The sequence below is a fragment of the Astatotilapia calliptera genome, chromosome 1 (genome assembly GCF_900246225.1).
Source record: "Astatotilapia calliptera chromosome 1, fAstCal1.2, whole genome shotgun sequence".
In the NCBI taxonomy this organism is placed as follows: domain Eukaryota; kingdom Metazoa; phylum Chordata; class Actinopteri; order Cichliformes; family Cichlidae; genus Astatotilapia; species Astatotilapia calliptera.
This window is the reverse complement of record NC_039302.1, coordinates 23,218,361-23,242,685: the sequence shown is the minus strand read 5'-3', so window position 1 is coordinate 23,242,685 and position 24,325 is coordinate 23,218,361. Positions and strand designations below refer to the sequence as shown.

The window sequence follows — 24,325 nt, the reverse complement described above, 5'->3', positions numbered from 1 at the left end:
TGTTTACAGAGAGCATTTTCTGATTGGCTGTCCCAAAAGCAATTTCCTGTTTCATGTTCCTGTCTGCTAGCTGGCAAGTTGAATGTCAGGTTGACTAGCTGTCACACATACACATACCCACAAAAACACACACACACACACACACACACACACACACACACACACACACACACACACACACACGCACAGAATTGGTCATATTATGCAATTCCACACCTCGTATTCGTTTCAGAGACAAAACTTTATTGCTGCAGACAAGTGAATATGTTAAACTGTTTGTACACCTCAACTATGATGGTATTTGAAACTTAGTCTAATTTGTAAGATTATGTGATGGATAATCCAATAGCTGGTCCCAGTTTTCGGTCCACTGTGCTTTACTGGGTTGAAAACTACCTGTTGAGTGAGGTCGAACTGGCAAAAAAAAGATTGATTGACAGAAACAGGGTCAGGAAGACACAAGGTAGCAAAAACATCCAGTTATTTGTGTTGTTGATTGCTGTGTGCTAATGGTATCACAGCTCCGAAAGGGCTTTGGACTTTAACATTTGATAGTAGGTTATACAAATAAACTGACCAAACTTTCTTCCTCTACTTTATTAGTCATGCAATTTTTGCCAGCTACATATTAATGGTTTGTGGGGAGGGGTTGGTGTTCTAAATTTAAGATGTTATGTATTCGAATGTGTGGCCTGTGCCTGTGTATGATGGAGGGGGTGTGTATCTGCATGCATCTGTTCTTTCAAGTAGCATTTAGTCTTACAGTATGTCTGTAAAGTTCTCAGTCATCCAGGTCATCGTAGTCTAAGGAGCTGAAAGAAGCCCAACCGGTCGCAGCAGATGGCCCCGCCCCTCCCTGAGCCTGGTTCTGCTGGAGGTTTCTTCCTGTTAAAAGAGAGTCTTTCCTTCCCACTGTCGCCATAGTGCTGAATGACCATCTTTGAACAGAGCCGGTGGCTTACGACACCAGCTGTCTGCCATCTATAATTCAGTTTTGAGATCCCTTCTCAGACGCCATAACACACACTCACATTCTGGGCCTTTTGACCTCAGGAAATCACATGATAGGGTCGGGCCAGGTTTGGGGCTAGGTTGTGACCTACACCCATTTTCACACCTTGGCTCATGTGATTAGGTAGAGGATCATTAGGGGGTCCATGTCGCTCTTGGGGGGACACTCCCATAGGGCTTAAATGACTACAGACCCGTGGCTCTGACATCTGTGGTCATGAAGTCTTTTGAGCGCCTAGTTCTCTCCCATCTCAGGACCCTCACGGCCCCCCTCCTGGACCCCCTGCAGTTTGCATATAGAGCCAACAGGTCTGTAGACGACGCCATCAACATGGCCCTACACTTCATCCTGCAGCATCTGGACTCCCCAGGAACCTACGCCAGGATCCTGTTTGTGGACTTCAGCTCTGCCTTCAACACCATCCTTCCAGACCATCTCCGAGACAAGCTTTCCCAGATGAATGTGCCTGATCCCATCTGCCGGTGGATCACTGACTTCCTGACGGACAGGAAGCAGCATGTGAGGCTGGGAAAGAATGTCTCGGACTCCCGGACCATCAGCACCGGCTCCCCTCAGGGCTGTGTTCTTTCTCCTCTGCACTGCTGCACCTCCACCCACCAGTCTGTCAAGCTAATCAAGTTTGCAGATGACACCACCGTTATTGGACTCATCTCGGACGGGGACGAGTCTGCCTACAGGAGGGAGGTTGAACGTCTGGTGTCCTGGTGCAGCCACAACAACCTGGTGCTGAATGCCCAGAAGACAGTGGAGATTATTGTGGACTTCAGGAAGCACACAGCCCCACTCCCCCCCATCATCCTGACTGACACCCCCATCACCTCTGTGGACTCATTCCGCTTCCTGGGTACCACCATCACCCAGGACCTGAAGTGGGAGCCCACCATCACCTCCGTCATCAAGAAAGCCCAGCAGAGGATGTACTTCCTGAGGCAGCTGAAGAAATTCAACCTGCCAACACGGACGATGATGCAGTTCTACACTGCAATCATCGAGTCCATCCTCACCTCCTCCATCACCGTGTGGTACGCTGGAGCCACTATCAGGGACAAACAGAGACTGCAGCGTGTTGTGCGCTCTGCTGAGAAGGTGATTGGCTGCAGACTCCCATCTTTGCAGGACCTGTACACCTCCAGGACACTGCGGCGTGCAGCTCGGATCTCAGCTGACCCTTCTCACCCTGGACACAGTCTGTTTGACCTGCTCCCCTCAGGCAGGAGGCTCCGGTCCATTCGCACCAGAACCTCTCGCCATAAGAACAGTTTCTTCCCCTCTGCTGTTGGACACATGAACAATAACCATATGACTGTCCCCGCCACTAACACATGACCCTACGCTGTGTTCACTGCATCATTCCATGTTTGGCACTGATCACCACCTGCACTCATGTATATATCTTTCAACGTAGCACTCTTAATTCTTATTCTCATGTATATATCTCATGTATATCTCATGCACATATCTTCCCACGTAGCACTTTTAATTCTTATCCCTACTTTTATTTTTTTCCATGTCTATTTAAGTGCTATTTATGACACTATGTTTGCACTGAAGCACCGCAGCAATTTCCTAATGTTGTAAACCTGCTCAACATTTGGCAATAAACCCCATTCTGATTCTGATTCTGATTCTGATTCTGAAATCTGGGACTCTCCACCATTTGACCTTAGAACTGAGGGAGCTTCTCGGATAACAGGTGAAACGTCTTCAAGCAACTTAAAGAAGTCCAGACGCTTTTCTTTCCAAGCTTAGACTACTCCTACAGTAGGTGTAACTAAGGTGTAACTCCTAATGGACTGGCATCAGTAGCAGATGCATATTAGTTAAATGTGAAACATTCAGAGAACTCCATGCTGATAATAATCTGTATAAACCTCTCAATTTTTTTAATTTAAATTCAGATACTATAAAAATAATAGTACAGTACAAAAAAATAAAAACATATAATGGCAGAAAGTGGTTTATCATGTTTATTATTCGAATAACCTACCAGCTTTGTTACCCTATGACTTTGCTATCCATCCTTGACTACAGATGGAGAAATGTCAGTGATTTTGTTTATACTACTTTGACTAGAAATCCCTTTGATCAATTCAGAAGCGCCAAACCTAATACGCCTCTGGTTTGATGAAACAGGAGCATGAAAAATGACTTCAGCCTCTTACAAGCGTAAGCCCAAAAATGTGAGTGCTCTGAAATTGCAAACCTATTCATGATCTTGAAGGTTTAATGACCTTTGTGGGGAAAAGGCAATTTCTGGGAGTCAGGTCCTAAAATTAGGCAGTGTAAGGACATATTATAGAAATGTAACAAAAAAATAGTTGCCTAAAGACATCATATAAAAGGTACAGATTCATGTAGCAAATGGTTTCAGTTCATTGAGAATTGATTACTTCAGGCCCATCTGTGGGAGGTACTACACTTTACTGGAGAATTAAGTTGAAGTTTTATTTTATAACTGAAGCACGTTTTAATTCTAATGTTGTCATAACTTGAACTATATAGACCACAGAGAAAGAAAAAAAATACGAGCTAACCATACTGTAAAAGCAAGATTACCCAATCAGCAGTGTTGTCGGCAGTAGATTTCCTCAGTTTCCTGTATTACACGCTGATATATCTGTGGATGTACTTTTAAAGACAGTGAAAGGGATGTCATAAATCTTCATACATTTTCTTTTTCTCCGATAATCTGTGAGAGGAGATCTCAGAGGAACTTTGGGAGAGCGTGCTGGACACAGTGCACAAATCACCTGTCTGTGTAAAACATGAGCTGATCCAGTTTAAAGTTTTATGTCATGTCCACCAGGTAAAAGTTAGTCTCTAGTCAATATAGAAGTAAAAATAGATGCAAAGAAGTGTTGTGAAGTCCCTGTGCACATATTCCAGCCTTGCCGTTGTCTACAGTCCTATTGGAGGGAATCTTTATAGTATTGTTTAAGAATACTGGAAAACTGGATATGGAGTTACAGAGGCCTTTGGATAAGTAGTCCAAGCATGAGGTGTCCATGCACCTGGTGATGCTTAAATATTCACGATGTATTTAAAAATCATATACATTTCTGTTGTTTTCCATACTTGGTTTCATATTGTTACTCTTCTTTTACCAGCCACTGGTTACGTAAATACTCAGCTTAATGTTTTTTATGAAATATAGACTGTTATCTGTGACAGTGTAACTACTGTTATCTTCAGATCTGAATGTATTTTTTCTTTCTCTGATTATACGAAATGAGCTTTGTTGATCATTTTAATGAAAGTTTACTGCAGGTCTTCTGCAGCTCTTAACCCCTCTTCTCATTCCATTGCCTCCACCTTTCACTCTTTTTCATGCTTGCCTTTATTTTTTTCTTTCTCTGCACTCTTAGCTCTCTGTCTGGCTATTCTTTCATTTCCCTCTTCCCCTGTGCTCCTTTTGCCCAGCTCTCATCCTCTGCCTCTGTCTTTCGATGCTAAGAGAAACAATGTTGGCGATCTTTTTCTGTAACTTAATGAGTCCTTATTTATAAGTGCTTACAATAAGTTCAAGTGTCATGTTTTCAAGAACAGTTTATTAAATTTAGTTCTATCTTGGTCACTACAGTAATGACACTGATTTTCCTCAGTGTTGAAAACTCAAGAATTTGCATGAGGATTTTGAAAAAGTAGTGTTTAATAATAATCAAGTCGGTAAAATGCTCATTCGTTTTTCTGCGACTGAGACAGTCCCCAAGTTGCTCTTCATACACATGACATTCAACATTAGATTCTTTTGTAGCAGCTTGACCTCGGTGGTCTATCATAGTAATGCTTTAGTGTGCAAGTCCTTGATCATTTGAACTGACCCTCTGGCCTCTATACTTATCTGGAAGTTCAAAGAGCACCACAACCAGCCTGCAGCATCTGTAGATGAACCTTGTCCATCCTCAGAGCCTTTTCATGACACATTCAATGACTGCCAAAGAAAGAGGCTAGATATTTTTTCTCCAAATGTTGTCTTTCTTCCTATTTGTTCTGCTCTCATGTCCCTCTGTTACATCTCATTTCTCCTCCGTTTAGATCTCCTGCTTTCTGATCCTTTCCCGCTGCTTCTCCCTCGTTCCCCTTCGTGCAACTGCCAGTCCTCCTCTTACTCTCTTTTTCTCCACTTTGTGACACATCACTTGTCCTGTTATTACATTTACATTTTAAATTATGTTTACTGTCTGTGGGACTGCCGGTGTGTGTCTCTGTGTGTATCAGTGTAAAAAGGGTGAGTGTGACATTTAAAGTAGCATTGTAGCCAGGTTTTGCACTAAGGAGTGGGAATAAACAGCTATCTGTTGTGGATGATGTGCTTTACACTTGTGACCTGTATACAATAATTTATTTTTACTGTGGCTTTTTGCCATTTTACAGATGCACACATCCACAGGGATTTGCAGTAAGTGCAACAATGCAGTAAGGTTAAAAATATGTATTTGCAGCAATTCAAGCAGCCAGTCAGAAGAGTAGGTGCCAAAACATTGGTGCCCCAGTAGTATAAAGTTGTGCGTCTGTGTTTATCTTCGTATCACAAAAAGGCTAGTTGCCCTAACAATAGAAAAGTGCTAGAATATTCCCACAAATAGCTCTCTGCTGGTCTTGGTTTACTTGTCCATCTCCTCTCTGCTGCATGACTTGGCCTCACGTCTTCTGTTCCCTTCTCCCCCCCCCTGGCCTGTCAAACATCTCCTTTTCTCTTTTCCCCTCTCCAGTGTTTTCATATTTCATATTTCTTGAGTTTTGTAAACATTCCTCTCTCTCTCTTCCCTGACATGTTCATCTTTGTTTTATCCTCACAGCTTAATTCTTTATGTGATTCTATTTTTTATATATTTTTGCTCTTTCCATCCCTCCTCTCATTTTCCTTTCCAGCATCACTTTCTTTCTCATTCATCTCCATTCTTTGCAATCTCGTATTAGTATTGCCCAACCTCATTTAGGCTTGACTCTTTCTCTCTCCCTTTATCACTTTGACCTCTCAAAGCGACTAGTCTAATCCTTCTCTTCCTGTTCATTTAAGTGACTTTCTCGCTCTCACCTCCTCTTCAGTGTTTTTCCTTCCGATTATTTCTTCTTTGCTCGTGTCTTTCTTTTAAGCTCTCTTTCACTTGCGTTTATTCTTCTGTGGAAAAACCTCCTGTTCCACCTATCCTTCACGTCTCTCCTCTCTTCTTCTCCTGTTTCCTTTTTTGTCAAGCATGCTTGTTTTTGAAAGATTAAGGGAATCTCTCTTTTCATTTGCTTCTCCTCCTTTTCTACCTTTCTTTTTAGTTCACTCTCATCTCCCACATCCCTTGTTCTGTCTCCTCTCTGACCCCTTGTCTCACTCTCACTCCAGTGTCAGGCAGGACGCCAGTACGCATGAATAATGGAAGAGAGGCAGCATATCATGCATTTTTTTCTTTCTCTTCTTAACATTTCCCCCACCTCTCTTTATTTTCGAGACATATAAGAATTTACTACCCTGTATTAAATTAAACTCTGTATATAAACAAGATTGTAATCGTTTAAGCCCTATAATATCTGGAGTGCATGAGAACCTTTTAATTACAACTTTTAGGTCTTCAAGGCTTATTCAGAATACTTACTTTTCTAAAATGTCGACACACACATAAATGCACTTCAGCTGGTTATTAATGTACTAACGCATTGGACCACACCTCTTAATCTTTGAATTCAGGTCTTCTCAGGTCTATTGCCATAGGGGTATAATATAAAGCACCTAGCCATGAAATCATTGGTCCTTCTAAAGAGCTCACTTGTGGCAGACCACATATGGGCATGGGGACAGGAAAGTCATCTCAGTGCAGCTGATTCAGTAACTGCTTTCCAGAGTTCCACACTTCCTCTGGTATTAACATCTGCAAAGAAAACTGTGCACTGGAAGCAATGGTTTTCACAGGCCAAGCAACTCCTGTAGTGTGTAGCTGGTCTGGTGCATTTGTCCATATCATGTATCTAACCCAATCATGAGAATCAGAAAGAAAGGTCATTTGAATGACTTCAAACATTGTATGGTTCTTGGTTCCAGTCGGGCTGGCGTGAGCATTTCAGAAACTGCTGATCTGCTGGGATTTTCCCACACAACCGTTTCTAGGGGTAACAGATAATAGTCTGAAAAGGAGAAAATATCCGGTGAGTGGCAATTCTCCCGGTGAAAATGCTTGTTGATGCCAGAGGTCAGAGGAGAATGGCCAGAATGCTTCGAGTTTACAGGGCGGCAACAGTAACTCACGGTAAAGTGCAATCACCTGAAAATGCAGGTATCTGTACTTTACTTGAGTATGTATTACTTTACTCTAAGTATATATTTATTTGAGTGTTGAGTATTTTAGTTGTGCTTTGTTACTTTCCACCTTTGCTTCTTATGCAGCGGTGCATTAGTAACAAAATAACATAACTTAATATAGCACTCTAGCACTTAGCTATAAAAACTGGATAAAATGTAAATGTTGCTTCATGTTTCTTTCCTCTGTTTAAGATAGTTAGGAAAGCACACATATATATATAGAGAGATTGATATTATACATTAATAGAGTGATATAATGTACTCATATATAATGTATTAGTAATATATATAAGTACAGCCATAATGGAGCATTGCTTACTTTCTCTTTAGTGAACTTTGTATAAAAAATGTTCCTCTGTGGTAAGTTTTTGATTGAATCTGACTTTAGTCAAAGAGAAAACAGCACAGTCTAGCACTGTATCCTTATGTAACTATAAGCTGTTTCATCATATAGACCTTTCCTTTTTTCTTTTTCTTTTTTTTTACATCAGACAGGTTGTCTGAGAACATCTTCTGCCAGGCTAGGCTGAGATAAAATTGCACATTCTCTTGAAATCATTGTAAAGGTTCGCTGAAGTTTTGAAACACAAAATAAATACTGCAATAACAAGCCTATATATCCTTTGTTGATGTTTGTAGGGAGCCCCATCCTTTTTAGTCTAGTTTTCATATCATGCACTATATTTTTTGTGTTAATGTGCCACACGACAAGACATTTATATTTAAATGCTCTCACTGATAAAGACTGCTAGTTGACTCTCTGAGAGATGACACATCACACTACAGTACTGGAGCTTTTCACTGTGTGTACTATAGTGTTATATCGCCTCGGGGTAGATACATTAGCAGGGGTTTTTTTTATCCTCTTACAGATTTTCTTCTTTTTTTCCCTCAGATTTTTTAGTTGATAACCCAGCTTTATTGACAGTATCAAATCTAATCAAAGAATCAAATCAATGAGGTTCTCTAAGAAGCTCTCTAATTACATTTTTCTTTTTAATTTTTTATAGTTTATTACCTCGTTTTCTTCATGAGTATTTGTAACTTGCTCTCTCTAGTCTACTCAGTGTAACTGCGGCATTATTAAAGGGCAGTAAGTGTGGCGCTTGTTGCTCTAGAGAGGTTGATAGAACATGAGCTTCCAGGCAGCATCTCCTACATCATTTCCTCGCTTCTCTGTGTGCATCGTTTTTTCCGTACTTTTTGTTTTATTCTTCTTAACGCCGTGTTGGTTGCCGTTGGTAAAGAAAAGTAACAGAAGCTAAATCTGATGTAAGACTTACCATAGGGTACTGACTTATCCTCTTAGTAGGGATGGTTAAAAAATGTGTGAAGTTATTTCTTTTTTCTTCTGCTTTACTATCAACAGCCCCCTCTTTTACTTAACTTTCCCCTGTAGGGTTTGGTGTTTATTGTGATTGTGTGTGAAACTCAGATAGTTTCTAGCCCAGCTCTTATGAAATCAGGACTTTTTTTTCAAAGTCACTAAGCATTATATCCTAATTCAGTCAACTTTACAAAATAGATAAGTCTTGTTTTTCAGTTAACAAAGTTGCTTTTTCTTATTTTTTTTGCTGATGAATTTTTATAACAAATTTTACAGCTTTTTTGTTTTTTTTTGCAAATGTATTTTTTTTTTCAGCAAGGACTTCCCTCAATGGAAACCACTTAGACACTGAAGTAGGACTGTGACCAGTACAAGTGCACACATTATGCTTTTGGTGAGGGTTGATCATAATGGGAATGGATAATATCATTCACTTCCCACATCTGCATTTCCAAACCAGTGGAACAAATTGCCTTTTTGCAAAAACCTCTTTAAATTATAGCCAGCCTTTGTACCATGGAGGACAAATCAAAGGGACTCAAAAATTATACCTTGAACTCACTAGAAACTTCTCTCTACACTGGCACATTTTCATATTTTCACATGAAACATAGATCCAGTAGTTTTTCTGCACCTCTGTGCTCTGCCTTGCATATCTTACATATTTACAGTTGTTTGTCAATAGGCATTTTGCTACATTTTTCACAGTAGCTGATCATGCTGGTAATTTGTAATTAGAGATCAGCACTTTCTTCCAACAACTACATTGTGCATTTTTTTCTTGCTCTTGCTATAACAGACTGTTGTGATAAACATAATTTATCTCTGAAGGAGGGTGTAAACCTCTATCTAATATTCAGCATGTTGCTATACTTGCCACTAGAGAAAAGTAGAAATATATTTCACATCGACAAAATAAAGCAAAATTCACTGTAGATGGACTCTGTGTTTCAAATGACTGCCTTGTGATGTTGTGCTGTACTGTCCACAGCGTCGTACGACACAGTAAGGAGCACAGCGCTATGAATATTAGAATATCCTTACGTCTTAGGTTTGGTATTTGTCTGCATCAATCATGTTCAGTTTATGTTTTGTTCTTAATAAAGTTCTTGTTTGCTTACTTCCAGGCTGACTGGTACAACTCTGCCTTCGCCAGTGATTTCAAATAAGAACTGGGTTCGGATACATTTCACCTCCGACAGCAATCACAGAAGAAAAGGATTCAGTGCTCAGTATCAAGGTATTACTCTTTCAGACACACCTTTTATGTCTCTGTAGTTTTTACCACTGTGTTATACTTATAATTACTTGTATGTAGTGTGTGTATGCATCACTGTGTGTTTGAAAATTATGCTGTTTCGAACACATTTACAAACGATCCCACACATTAGTTACATTAGTTGTTGTTGTTATTATTATTATTATTATTATAAAAAGTGCTTTAAATCAACTCATTGGACTAGATGGGATTTTCCTGCCTGACTGATCAGTTATGTCGCTTAATGAGTATATTAAGGTGAATTTCAGTTTCCATATGATGGATCAGATTTAATTGGCTGCTCTCAACACAAAGCACAGTGATCCAAGACTGGTCTGTCTTCCTGCATATCTTGCTTCCTGACTTGTCTTCATCTGTTTTGTCGCTGTCTCTGTCTTCCTCAGCTATTTTTCTTTTCTCAAGTCATTGGTGCGTCTACTATTTCCTGTGCCTGTGTGTGTCTGCGTGAGCGAGAGGGATCGGGAGAGAGATGTGCTTTTTATGCCATCTCTGTTTCTCAGTGGAATGCAGTTTAGTTGTAGCACAGATTTTCCTGTTATTCTCGGCAGTGCTGCCACTTAGGATAAAATAGATTGAATAAATTTTAATGCTGCTCATCTCTTTTGCTGCCCCCCTTTTCCCCTTTGTCCTCACTTTTCTGTTTCCTTCAGTTTCTTTTGCTGTTTCCTGTTCTAATTATAAATTTGTTGTGGATTTGTAAGTGCAAGGGGGTGAGAAGCATTTCTTGGATTGCACGCATAGGTGCACCAAATGGCAACCCCCTAAAATAATTAGTGTTATGCAAAAAAGACAAACAATTAAATCTTTAAAAAATGTGATGTATAATTAAATGAATAACTGCTAATTTCCTTCCCACAGTGAAGAAAGCAATCGAGCTGAAGTCTAGAGGGGTAAAAATGATGCCCAGCAAAGACTCCAGTCACAAAAACGCTGTCTGTAAGTACCCTACAATCTGCCGTGGTTTTGTGTGCTGATGCAGATGCTGTGACCACGTTGTTTAGATGGCATTGCATTACACATTTGGTCAAACATATTTAAACACACACACACACACACACACACACACACACACACACACACACACACACACACACACACACACACACACACAGAAATGTTGTATATATGCAAGGACACAGGGGATGCATCCATCTTTGATGTGGCAGGAGAAGTGATTTCATCTATTTTTCAATGAGGTCGACTTACTAGGAGACAGGAATTGGTATCATGCTCTCCTTTTCTTTCTGTTTCTTGTAGCAGGTTACTTAATCCTTTCTTAGTACTTTTTTGAGTACTAGTATCAGAATATTAGAAGCAAAAATAAACAAATAAATAAAAACACAAGTTTTAAATATATCTAAATAAAAAACAGTGGATTGATTTAATTTGACTATATAGTATTATAGTTTCCATTAGTTCCCATCTATTACATATTTATTAGTGATACATTAATGCAAAAGTAGCATTGTCTAAGTCTGACAGGTTTAGTCTGCTAGTTCCTAAACTAGAGATCAGACCCTCCAGAGAGCCAGCGAATAGAATAGATCAGAATAGAATAGCTCTTTATTGTCATTGTACATGTACAACAAAGCTGCGACCAAACTGTGCCAGAATGACATATATAAAGTGTAAACAGCAGGAAATAACAAACAGGAGAAATATATACAAAACAAGGGGAGTATATGCAAAAATAAGAGACAGTTACACAACAGAGAACAATTAAGTCTGTGGTATTGTAAAAGTAAGGAAAAAACTGCTGCTACAAAAACTATTTTTTCATCATTTGTACTTTTCATGAGTCTTTACTTGATGTGAAAGATTATAACCAAATATGTTTTGTTGCTTAGCACCCATATCCTTGTGTTAGATTCCCACACCAGTATCGCACCAGTATTTTGTGTGTGCTTTCTGATTATTTATACGTTTTTAGTAAGGTGTCAGGAAGAGCAAACTTCAGTGTAGCACAGTGATTTACTTCCTGCTGACTGCCACTCTTGCTTCCAGTGGCACTCTTTACCCATTTAACTTTTTTAAACTACATAAATTTCCAAAAGTGGGCACAATAAAGCGTTGGTGTTGCTCGGCCAACACTGGAAGTGTTCCCACTGTGTCTTATTCATGGCCCCTGGAGGTGCAGCCAAGAATCCAGAAAGAGACACTGAAATCATTATTGCACAGACTAGAAACAGCCTGTCTGTTAGATTCTAAGTCAGTAAAGAAAGTGAAGCGTCTCACAGAGCAGGAGGGCAAAGACCAAACATTCTGAAGTGCTTCTTTAATTTCTGTTCTGCCCCCTTTTTCTTTTGCTAAGCTCCCCACTTGACTATTTTCCCATATTGCAGTGCAAATAGTCTGCACATTATTTGCATATAGTACACTGTATATCATCTGAGTGGGATTTATTTTGGTGAAAGCTACAATGAAAGCCAGACTTTCTACTTGAATATAAATATATCCATAAGGCAAGGCTAGCAGCTAGATAAGCCAAGAAAAACATAAAAAACCCAATAAGATCAGAGCCCAGAATGACTTACTGGATAAAAATGTTTATTTTAAGTAAAAAAAAAAAATCACTGTTTTTGCTGTTGCCCATGAGGTACTGTATTTATCCAACCTCAGAGTTTTTCTGTTTTAAACATGAATAATAAAATCCTGGTTTCATTTAAAATAGTTTAAAGGACAACCAGGCATAGCTTGGAAGAATATTTAAGAACGTATGGTGGAACTGCAAAGTAATACTGTTCTTAAAAGTCCAAAGCAGTGACTGTAGATTTGTGCAGTTTTAAATAACCTTAATTTTTGTTGTTCAGTGCACCAGTTTGCAGCATCCTGCCAGAAAAAAATGTCTCCTTTTGAGATGAAACACAACTGGTGTGTTTTTTTCTTTGAAATATAAAAGCAGCCAGTTCTCTGACAAAAAAAAAATAAGCCCAAAGCTTTGTCAGTGGAACTTTCAAGATGATTTATTACTAATACGCCAATGATTTGTTCGAATGCTGGCAAGTAATGTGTAATTGTTGTAGAGTTTAAAAGATTTCTCTCTAGAGGCTGCGTTTAACCATTAAGTATTTACTCCGATTCAGCTTTGTGATATCTCAAACCCAAAAGAACTGTCTCTGCTAACTATTAGACATGCAGTGATTAGAATAGATCACTTGTTATTTAGGAAAGCAAGGGGATAATCTGTGGAAGTCTTCTGCTTTTATGTGGACCTAAGGAGAAATAGTTTTCACCTCAGTGGCAGCTAATGGGAAACCAAATAAAGTTAAACACTATATTGACCACAAGGAAGCAAAACAATAAATTTAGCCGTAAATAAGACAAATATCTCTACAGTCTCTGATGGCAGACATATGTCTTGGCAGCTTGGAGATGCCCCGTAAACAGCATTCCGATTCTGTGACACGGGCTTTTAATTATCACAGAAGCCCAGCCTCATACCTCATCCATCCCTTAGCGTTTAACTTCATAATAGAATCCTCATCAATAATTCTGCCGATTTACACGCTCAGCCAAGCATGCACTGCCGCAATTAACATTAGTGTGGCGCTTTTTGTGTGAACGTATGTGCACGTGTGAAGGGAAATTCTCATGTGCTTTTGTGCTTCTCCATGTGTTGCTGCAATTAATATTTAAACTGGTCTGCACTCTGCGTATTTGAGTGTGTGCATGATTATATAAGGAGTTCCTGGGGCACGTCAGTTTATTATAGTCTTCAATGATATGACGCTGGGTAAAGAACATACCTTTACTTAGATTTACTAAAGTACACACACACCGTCCAGACTCACACATGACCATAACCAAAGTTGTTTCCATATAAAGAATATCTGAAGTCAGAAAGTAATGGTTGGTACTTGTTACAAGAAGCTGGCAAACATAATATCTTGTTATGAGGTAAATTTCTTTCCAAATGTAAATCTTTTATAATGCATGGTGACATATAGTGTTATGTTTTGTATGTATTACCCCAAGAAATAGACTCAGTAAAACTCTGCTGGAGAAAAAAATAAGTTGACCTTTTAAATTGGTTTTGCAGGAGAGAAATTCTCTGTATGTTGTAAAATAACTGTAATCACCAGTGGTTTATATATGCTGAAAGATTCAAAAGTAACTATCCCACTTGTAAAATTGTTATTGCACTTAAGCACATTAGCTTCGTTATCCATAATCATTATGTGGAGCCAAAGCATAGTGATGATAATTACTGTTAACTGTGTAGTCCAGGGAGCCCTTTAGCCTCTGCAGCTCTGGAAATAAATTAGAAATTTACCTCACCTTGGGCCCATGTTCATTGAAAACGTGCTCACATGCTTGTCATGGGGACCAAAGCTGAGTAGATGTGGGTTCACATTGGCTGAGCAAGGTTATCCCAGTGTAGACCATCAGGTTGGCAACCAGGGCCATTAAAATATTTTACAAAAGGAAATCCAAGGTCCACGTTTGGTCCTCAACTAGTCTTTGAACAACACTTCTGTAGACTAAATGACTCCCAGTGGTAATATTATAGCTCTGTGGTGAAGAATCTGCAGTCTTTATGCAATATGTAATCATTACAAAGAACCAGACTGATGGTAATGAGTTTTACCTGTCTAGAGAGTGGAGTGCTTATGAATCATAATCTAAAAGACTGTCTGTAACAGCCTCAAGCTTATATTAAAGCACATTCTAATACACGCACAAGTACAGATTTAAATAGGTTCACAGACGGTCGGTTTATGAATAATTTTCATACATGCTATTGATAAAAATCTTACACAATCTAAAGGATGAGATCATTAAAATACACAGCTACAAACTCAGAGTGGTATGTAAAGCAACCCGAAATAATTTCGCTGAGACCAACCCATGGCGGAGTCGCCCTCTCTCAGCAGTAACATTAGCTTACTGCTGAGGATGTGTCATAATTATAGAGAGGCTGAAAGATTGTGATTAAGGAGCGTTACTCCCAAGACAATGACGTACAACTGTAATGAATGATCATTGTGGAAGCGTAATTTATAATCAGTGTTTTCTTTAGGCTTGTCGGGCAATATGGTGCTGGGCCACAGACTACTCGAAAGAAAGAAACACAACCACTTAAAATGTAACTTTGTCAGATAGCGTAACACCACAGCTAAATAGTTTGGAGGAAACGTCACAGGCACGCTTTCAAAAATATTATGTAATTATGGGTTTGTTCACTCTCATACTGTACGTCTTATATGCGAGAATTTGATGAACTCAACGTAATAGCGTGGGGCCGGAGGGCTGTAGACTTTAGCTCTTGGGTTGATTGACCTGTGAACATGAGAAGGTGGAGGAGAAAAAGAGGGCAGATTGGATAAGAGGCAACAAGAAGAGGGCAGCGCAAGAGAGTATATCAACAATAGACACTTCACACATTTCTCCCGTCATCCTGCAGGCATCTGAAGTGCACCTCAAAAGCTCTTAGCTGAAACACATCAGCTGATCGCACACACACACACACCAGCATACGCTCTAACACTCTCACTGCTCCTGCTTTTCTCTTTATGGCCCTGTTTCTTTTGTATTCTTGTCTTTTACTTGTTAATAACTAAACATCTATGCTTCGTTGCTTTGCATTCTCACTTCGAATGTGTTTATTTGTTTCTTTGGATTGCTCTGTAAGTCTGTAAAAAAGTATTCAACTTCCCTGCGTCCCTTTCATGCTTATTTTTAAGACTTTGCGAAACTTTAAAGTTTTTAAAAGTGTTGTCAGTAACGTTCAAACTCAAAGACCACCGGTTTGTACACATTATTGTTTTCTACAGTTAAAAAATACAACACGTAATCCTAAATTTAAGACTCCAGTTTTATTGATTTAAATTTAATGGATTGTTTTGGGGGCTTTCCATAAAATTTCATTTGCATGAGTCTGTTCTAGAGTTTATGATGTCCAGAACTAATGACTCATGATTCACTCTTGTCTTTAAAAAATGGTGTCACCTCCAGTCTGGCTGCTGTGATGTATAGTGGTGATGGCAGTAGCTGCATAATCTCTTTATGCTTGTTGCATACACAATGACTAAAGCTAATGGTTTCGTGCTGACTCTAAAATTAAATAAATAAACAGCAACTACAATAACAACAGAGCAAATGTTCTGTAACTCCTGGAAGATTCATGTTTGTTCAACCACTTTGGTTCCTCAGTAATCTTCGGGCTGGGAGGTGGGCCCTTTTTTTCATAGAGAAATTACATTTTCTGTACAATGTACTATTGCAGCACCTGCTGTTACAGGCTTTTTAGCATTGGCGATGTGACAGTGAAGTTTGTTGTCATATTGGTTCAGTGTTATAAAAAAGCAAAAAACAAACACAGCCCAAAGTTGAATTAATCAATAGAAGATTAATTCAAAGTGTTGAAATACTGATCTCACTATATATTTTGTGTAAAAATACTCATGGCTATACTGATTTTACTATCAATGATCACTCCTTTTAAGTTTAAGCAACAGTTGCATTGAAGTCAGTTTAATAAATCAAGCTGTGCTGGTGTTGTGCTGGAATATCCTTTCTTCAAATAAGTGAGTGAATTGTACAAAACATCAGTAACACCCATCAAACTACCAGATCAATCGTTTATATTCAGTTAAATTAAAAAAAAAAACCCTGACAGCGTCAATCAAACCTGAACACTGTTATCTTTGTTAACGTATCAATCGATTGGTTTGGAGTGTTTGCTTGTAACTTGTAACCACAGCTGCTAAAAATTAACTAATAGTAACTTGTGTCTTATTTTGGCTCAAATGGCGGAAAGTTACTGAGGTAAAGGAATACTAAACGTATACAGGCACCAATGAGCAAACAAATCCTTTTTCGTTGTTGTTGTTTTTAATTGAATTGAGTTTATTTATTGAAATACTAAATAAAAAGTTGACTTTTATACATGAAAGGTTTGCTGAGGAGACTGATAATATGTAAATTACACTGTGCGTCATAAGGTTATGTTTAAATGCTGAATGATCTTTTAAGTGCAAATTGGATTAAGTCAGCGTGAGGATTTTTGATATCGGCCCAGCAGTGATATTTGTCCTTTTTTTTCCTACAACAATCTCATGTTGTTTGCATGAGCTGGATTTGTTTCCGCCGTATGAACCTTTTCATTTTTTGCCAATGAAAACCATTTGAACACGAGTGAGAGAGAAAGCAGTGAGCGATCATGAAAGAGAAAGTGCGTTTTAGAGTGTGTCTGTGTGGTGATTTTTTTTTTGGACGGAACATCAAAACCACGGCAGAGCAATAAGACAGCTTGTTCTGTTTGCATCATATCGCACACAAACAGTCTATACACTCACAACCTCTCATCGCGCACAAAACACAATCACACAAATGCAGCAAATCATTCATCCATCTTTTATGCTAGGATGCACAAAACTTTGGCATCCCTTTGTAAACTGCAGCTAATGTGAGAGGGGGGGAAAAAGCCGAGGGAGCACGCTGAGAATGCAAAAGTGGAAAGGAGGAGTGAGCGGGAGCAGATACAAACAGAAAACAGGAAGAGAAATAAAAGCAAGTAAGACAGATACCGGAAAAGATGGGCAGAAAGACAGGGTGAAGTGTTCAGAGGTCAGATATTTCACTTTCTCTGGGTAATATTTTATAAGCCTGCAAGATTATTCTCACATGCTTTTCTTCGCACTACACAGTTTAGAGCTCTCATTTCCCCGCACTTTTACTTATTTCCTATCTCTTTTTTATTTGTGTTTTGCTCACCGTCATTATTCATCCCCAGAGTTCCATTAAGACAGAGCTGGTCTAAACTGGTTTCTTTCATGTTGTCTGGTCTCATTTACATTTACATTATGATTTAGCCATGCAGCAGATGTTCCCACTCTGAGCAAACTCTGAAACCAATTCAATATCGCAAATACAAGCTGGACAAAATTTGTCATGTATCTTGTTTTTGTTTTGTTTTGTTACTGCAGATAGTTGAGAAAGCCAATCAGATTGCAACTTATGCATTTAGGCATGTGACAATTTTCTCTGATGGTACGAGCAGAATTTGGTGAAAAGCATGGATCCACCCTGTATTCCCTTAACTGTTTAGGCTAGTGGTGATATGATTGTGTGGGGGGAATTTTCTTGGGACACTTTGGATCCCTTTGCACAAACTGAGCCTACCTGATCAGTATCAAGTTCATTGTAGCTGACGATGTCCATCCCTTTGGTGTGCCCATCATCAAATGGCTGCTTCCAGCAGGGTAACAGGCACCGTGTCACAAGGCTCAAATCTTCTCAAACTGCTTTATTAAACATGACAGTGAGTTCACTGTACTCAAATGACCTTCACAGTCTCCAGATTTCAACCCAGTAGAGCACCTTTGGGATGTGGTGGAACGGATGGTTGGCATCATGGATGTGCAGCAACTGTGTGATGCTATTATGTCAATATGGACCAAAAACTAACCAAATAGCTCACTAACTATTAATTCTGTAACTGTGGTTGAAAAAAGAAATTCTCACAAACCCAACAGAAAACAAAACATCAGAAAACATAAATGGTCCAAAAGGTCGAGTCCTTGATGAAAGTCATCTGCCTACACACATAACACTGAGTTTTAGATCATTCTTGCACGAGGGAAGAAAGGTGGTCCCGATAATGAAAAGGAGAGTGGAGAAATTACACAGCACTGGGAAGTTCTTAACAGTTAAGCATTAAGACTTTAATAAGCACTCTGTGATATTTTGCCATCGGTTGGTTTTATATTCCCTGCCTGTTTTTTCTTTTATGTCTGAGTCCTGGTATTGAGCATGCTGGCTCCCAATCATGGTTTACTAGGACACTTGATAGAACTGAGCTATTGTTAACAAAATATATTTTACTGTGCCTTTCTGCTATGACAAGTCAAAATGTCAGCCATGAAAGGTCTATTAAACTGCACACAAAATAATTTATATGAAGGCAAACCTGCCTTACATCATAGGTTAAAACCCTGCCTCTGGATCACATTGCAGTACTCCTTATGGCAAGTTTCTGCTTTTACATCTAAGGAAATGCATAGAGCTGATGCAAATTGAAAAGTTAAATGTGAAAAGTCCTCAGTGTCTGGTAAAATAGTTTTTTGGCTGCTTTGGCTGAGTTAAAGCAAGTCTATGTGATCTCCTTTTTAATAAATAAAAGGTGTAAAACTAAACAGTGATAAAGGCTCGTCCATTTCCAGAATTTTGTTTATTCCATCAGTTAAAATTAGAAGTCTTTCAGTGAAAGAAAGAAAACTGTTGTTTGGAACTGTCTTCCTCATTCCTTCCTCAAAACCAGGAATAGCTGAGATTTGCATTTCATAGGCTTTACAGCATTATTTTTTAACACAGAACATAAAAACACACAAAAAAAAAGGTTTTCAAGTAAGGATGGACTTTAAATTCCAACTTGAAGAGGTGAGCACATGCCTCTTTTTTAAAATTCTCAAGAACCGCTAGGTGTTAGTTCTCACAGTTGGAGTTATCTTGTTTGTACATCGTGGTTGGACTATAATCACATATTGAAAAATACTCAGAATCCACTTTCATCTCACTGCAAAAGGAGGTATGAAGGCAAATTTAATAAGTTTCCTGTTGGCATAAAAAGATGCATGCAGCCCTCTAAAACTGCTAAATTTCCATGATAGGGTGTAAAATAATATCCTGAAACCAGACACTGCATCCATCTTTCTTTCCTTTCTTTCAGTGGGTCAAAGTGGTCTCGCTGGTGATGTTTGTCCAGATCCTGGAGTTCCCGAAAACGGCAAGAGGATGGGCTCTACTTTCCAGTAAGTGAAGCTGTATTTTGTTTTTAGACTCACCTCTTGAGTCTAAATGTTGTTGTCTCACATGCAGAAATCAGACTGACCTAGAAAGGTCCCAGGTGTTTTGTTGCAATACATTACATTAGCTAACCTGGCACAAGCCATCAAATCATTTGGCTGACATGTGAGTACAGGAATGTTTCCTCAGTGTTTGTTTATTTTCTGCTTGGTTTGAGTTGTTGAAGCATTTTAATTCATAAGTCAGAACAGATTGGCAGTTGGCCACAAAATACTTGTGGTAAACCAGTTAAGTTCTCAGTTTTAATGAAAAAACCTAAATGAGCTCTGCCTACCATGCTCTGCTTTTCCTTAACCTGTCTATTCTACATACACGTTTGATAATGGTCAATACATAAGGAGAGTAAAACTTCTTTAACTAGGTTTGATGACTCCTCTGTACTGTTCTCTCACTTCAAGCGATAGTGTTGTAGTTGGCTGACAAAATTGATCACTGTGTGAGGAACATCTAGTTCTTCTTCATTTTCCGAGAGACTGAAGTGTTTTGTGGTTTATGCATCATTATAAATAATGTATGTCCATTGGGGATGTGTTGTTAGAACATGAGCTTTTTAGATGCAAAGCACCATATGTAACTGGGTTGAAACCTACTTGGAAAAACACAATAAATTGTACAAACAGATTTTTTGTTTAGTGTTTGCTTCACCAGCCGCCCCTACATCAAGAAGTGTCACCTACAGGAAAACAAATTATTAGCAAAAAATGTAATCCTGCAAATTCAGATGTAATCCAGATGTCCCCATCTCATTAAATTTGCAAACACACAAACAATAGTAAAGGGGGGCAATCCAAGAACTCTCTGTGTTAGAGATGTAAGTAGCATGTTAAATGTATGGGACATGTACTTAAATCACCTCTTTTATGTGAAATCAATTCATGACTGTTCATAACAGTATCAACTTTAAAGCTATGACAGAAGAATCAATTCAGAATTAGTTTTCTGCCTGTGGAATCTAACTACCAAACAGCTCTAGCAGCAAATATTCCTACTGCAGTTCAGCTCGAGAGCGAGTTGGGCCGATAGCTTTTTGGGCAATGACATAATTCTCTGAAGTATTGATTAGAGTCCAGGTTAACTTGTTCTACAGCTGAACTGTTGTATGAAAAACATTCTCACAACATTTAGCCCTGTCAAAGCGCTTTCAAAGAGGTGGGTGTCAAAGTCTACAGTCAATATTTTTTAATCACATCACCTTCGGTTTACATCAAGGTCCAAACAATCAAGAACCTGAATAGCAGATTAGACTTAGAAACCAAGATAAAAGTGTGGAGAAGGAAATAAATCATCCAAAGCACACAACGTTATCGATCAAACATGGTTCCGTTTTTTGGCATTTTATGGCTGCCAGTGGAATCTGGCCATTAGTGTTTATTGATGACGTGACTGCTGATAGAAGTAACAGGACGAATTCTGAAGTGTATTGGACTATACTCTCTGCTCAGATTCAGACACATACTGTGAAACTGGTTGGACAGTGTTCATAGTGCACATGAATGATGACCCAAAGCATACTGCAAGAGTAACCCAAGAGTTTCTTGAAGCAAAGAAATTGGATATTCTTTCATTGCCAAGTCAGGGACCTAATCTCAAACCAACAGGTGATTTTTAGTTTCTGAAGACAAAACTGAAGGTGGCTGGAGTAAAGGACTAACAGAATATCTAAATTGCATTGCATCTCAAATGCAGAATATGTTGTTGTTCGTGGGTTTTGGACTTCAGGCTGTCAATGATCGCATTTTTTAAATTTTTTTTTTTTTTTTTGTAGCGGAAAACTACAAAATTGCTCTATTATCCAAAAACATATGGACATAGGTGTTTGAAGGGATAGAATATAGACGTATTAGAATTGTTTCCACACACACATATATATATTTTGAAATGTTCTTTCAGCTTTGTTTTCAATTCTTTTTGTAAAATCTGTAAATACATAAGCAAGATGGAGCATGAAATTCCCAGTATTTCATGCTAATGCTTGCAAAGTTAAACTTTTTTTTAAGGCTCTTTGAACATGCAGCTGTGTCTTTACCCTCACCTCAGTCATTAGCTGGTAACCTTCAGTGTTTGGAACAGCTTTGTAGGTGAGAGGAAGGCCATAGAAATCATCCTCATTTTGAATGAACCTTTATTTCCTTTGTCTGATGTACACAATACATAAAATTCAGCTGTTACTCAGATATAATAATAATAATAATAATAATGGATTGGATTTATATAGCGCTTTTCGGGCCCTCAAAGCGCTTTACAATTCCACTATTCATTCACTCTCACATTCACACACTGGTGGAAGCAGCTACAGTTGTAGCCACAGCTGCCCTGGGGCAGACTGACAGAGGCGAGGCTGCCATATCGCGCCATCGGCCCCTCTGGCCATCACCAGTAGGCGGTAGGTGAAGTGTCTTGCCCAAGGACACAATGACCGAGACTGTCCGAGCCGGGGCTCAAACCGGCAGCCTTCCGGTTACAAGACAAACTGCCAACTCTTTGAGCCACAATCGCCCATTTAGGCTTATAGTACAGTCTTTATATTTGAATACAGTAAGTTCAGCAATCAGCAATGCCACACATATGTCACGATGGCTGTGGCTTTTCAGCTTCTCTCATTTCATGAGTGCAGCTTATGTTATTCAAACAAGTCTCCTTACAGAAAAGTGAATTAATGAACACGTCTACATTTAACAGCATAATGAAAGACTGCCTTATTATTTCCTAATGACCCTAATGAGTCAGTTATTATAAGGCATATTCTTCAATGTCTTGCTATTGGCCTTATATTCTCATTTGAGGAATATAAGAAATGTAACAGACATATCTCACATAGCTCTATCCTTTGATACATGTGTATCACACTAGTTTATAATGTGCTGCCCCTTTATTCAAGAAAATAATGTAAACCTCATTCATTTCACTCTGTTGTTCAAATGTAGTCCTGGTTTCAGCTCAATTAAAGGCTGGTTTAGCTACTTCTGTAGTATTATTTATACTGGAGTTTTTCCAAGAGTTAGGACACATGTTGACACACTTTGCAGTTCCTTTTTGACCTAATAGACAATTTTTTGTCCTATTTTATGACCACTATACTATTTCTTTATGGCTTTAATGAAGGAATTATATGATTGCAAAATACTGTATATGGCATAGCTTACATTCTGTCCTATAAAAACATTTTCATGTAACAGCAGTCTTGTGCAAGATATAGAAAGTTGCACAAGTTTTGTATTAAGTTTATTTCATACAATACAGGCTATGCTTTAGACTATTCTAATCGGAGTATTTAAAGGCATGAAGGAGTAGTACAGTAGGGGTAAAGTAGGATAAAAAATACAAATCTAAACAATTGCAAAACTGCTAAAAAATTATTGGGCTTTTAATTTTCCATCCTTCTTAGGTGTTGCTTTAATGCATGCAGGAATTATGTAAATAATGTAACAGCACAGAGAAGATTCAGGAAAGTACTGCAAAATGTAACAAAGAGAGTATACTGAGAGAACAGTGGGCAGGAGAAAGCTTGAAAGCACTGAAGAGTGATGGCCCTAAATACAGAAAATGTTAGGCTGTTGAGCAGGAGAGAGACAGAGATCTGAAGATGTTCCTCGGACTAATAGAGAACAAATGGTAAGGAGGGGAAGTAAACATGTGGAGTATTCTTCAGTTTTTCTTTGAAGTAAAGAATATGTTTGTATTGAATGAACAATAATAGCTCTGATATGTACGGCTAGATAAATATTTTGTTTCTAAAAATGTTTTTTATTTGAGATATTCTATTGTCACTGGAACGATTTTCCTGTGAATTTATGCTCGATAACGTGAAATGACAAGGCAGAATCACTCATTTACCAACGTATCAGACATTTTTGGCAGATATGTGTTGAATGATGTTAGCAAAAAACAGCTTTGAACAAGACTAATATTTAATGAAGTGTAAAGAATTGATTGACAGATAACAAAAAGGATGCATCTAAAATAGATGAGAAATAACTTTTAGCTAGCTTAGGTGTAGCTAAATAAGTGTAAGAGTTATTGCAGTCTGAAGGCATATGTAAGCATGAAATGTAGATGAAGTCATTTCCCAAACCTACAGTGCTGCCATGAGCAGACTGATTCTTGAAATAGGAAACATTTAAAACCACCTTGACTTTTCCTATTGTTGACTATATGAACAAACGGAGTAACACGAGGGGGAAGCTCATTGGTCAGGGGAACATGTGAGAATCTATTGCAGGAAAACCATCGCATAAACACTCAATCGATGAGGCATTTATGTTGGAGTAGTTAGACAAAAACCACTTTGAGCAAAAAGGACATAAGGGTGTCATTTGAGTTTGGCAAACTTCTTTTAAAGGTCTCTGTGCACAATTATTAAACGTTTCTCTAGTCTGATAACAAACACAGAATTCGCAGAGGTCCTTGAAAATAATCTGCTCTGAAGTGAATGATCCTGACATATTAATAAGAGTTTACATTTCGCTGTGACCTGAACCATGCGTCAGAGACAATGATGGGGGTGCGGCTTTCTATGCAAGTGTCTAGGTCAAGCCGCCTAAATATGCTGTGTTTGGACATTTTTTTATCCCAATCTGATTTACATTTGCA

The 24,325-nt window shown here is 38.6% G+C and overlaps 1 protein-coding gene across 3 annotated transcripts in view; it reads left to right on the top strand.

Moving 5' to 3' along the window:
• LOC113023905 (CUB and sushi domain-containing protein 1) overlaps window positions 1–24,325 on the top strand; it is a 435,654-nt gene that overhangs the window by 234,441 nt on the left and 176,888 nt on the right. For all 3 annotated transcript variants that reach the window (XM_026170386.1, XM_026170376.1, XM_026170368.1), the window contains 3 exons: window positions 9,777–9,889; window positions 10,787–10,864; window positions 19,599–19,680. In XM_026170386.1, coding sequence (XP_026026171.1) covers window positions 9,777–9,889; window positions 10,787–10,864; window positions 19,599–19,680 — 273 coding nt within the window. The remainder of the gene's footprint in view (window positions 1–9,776; window positions 9,890–10,786; window positions 10,865–19,598; window positions 19,681–24,325) is intronic.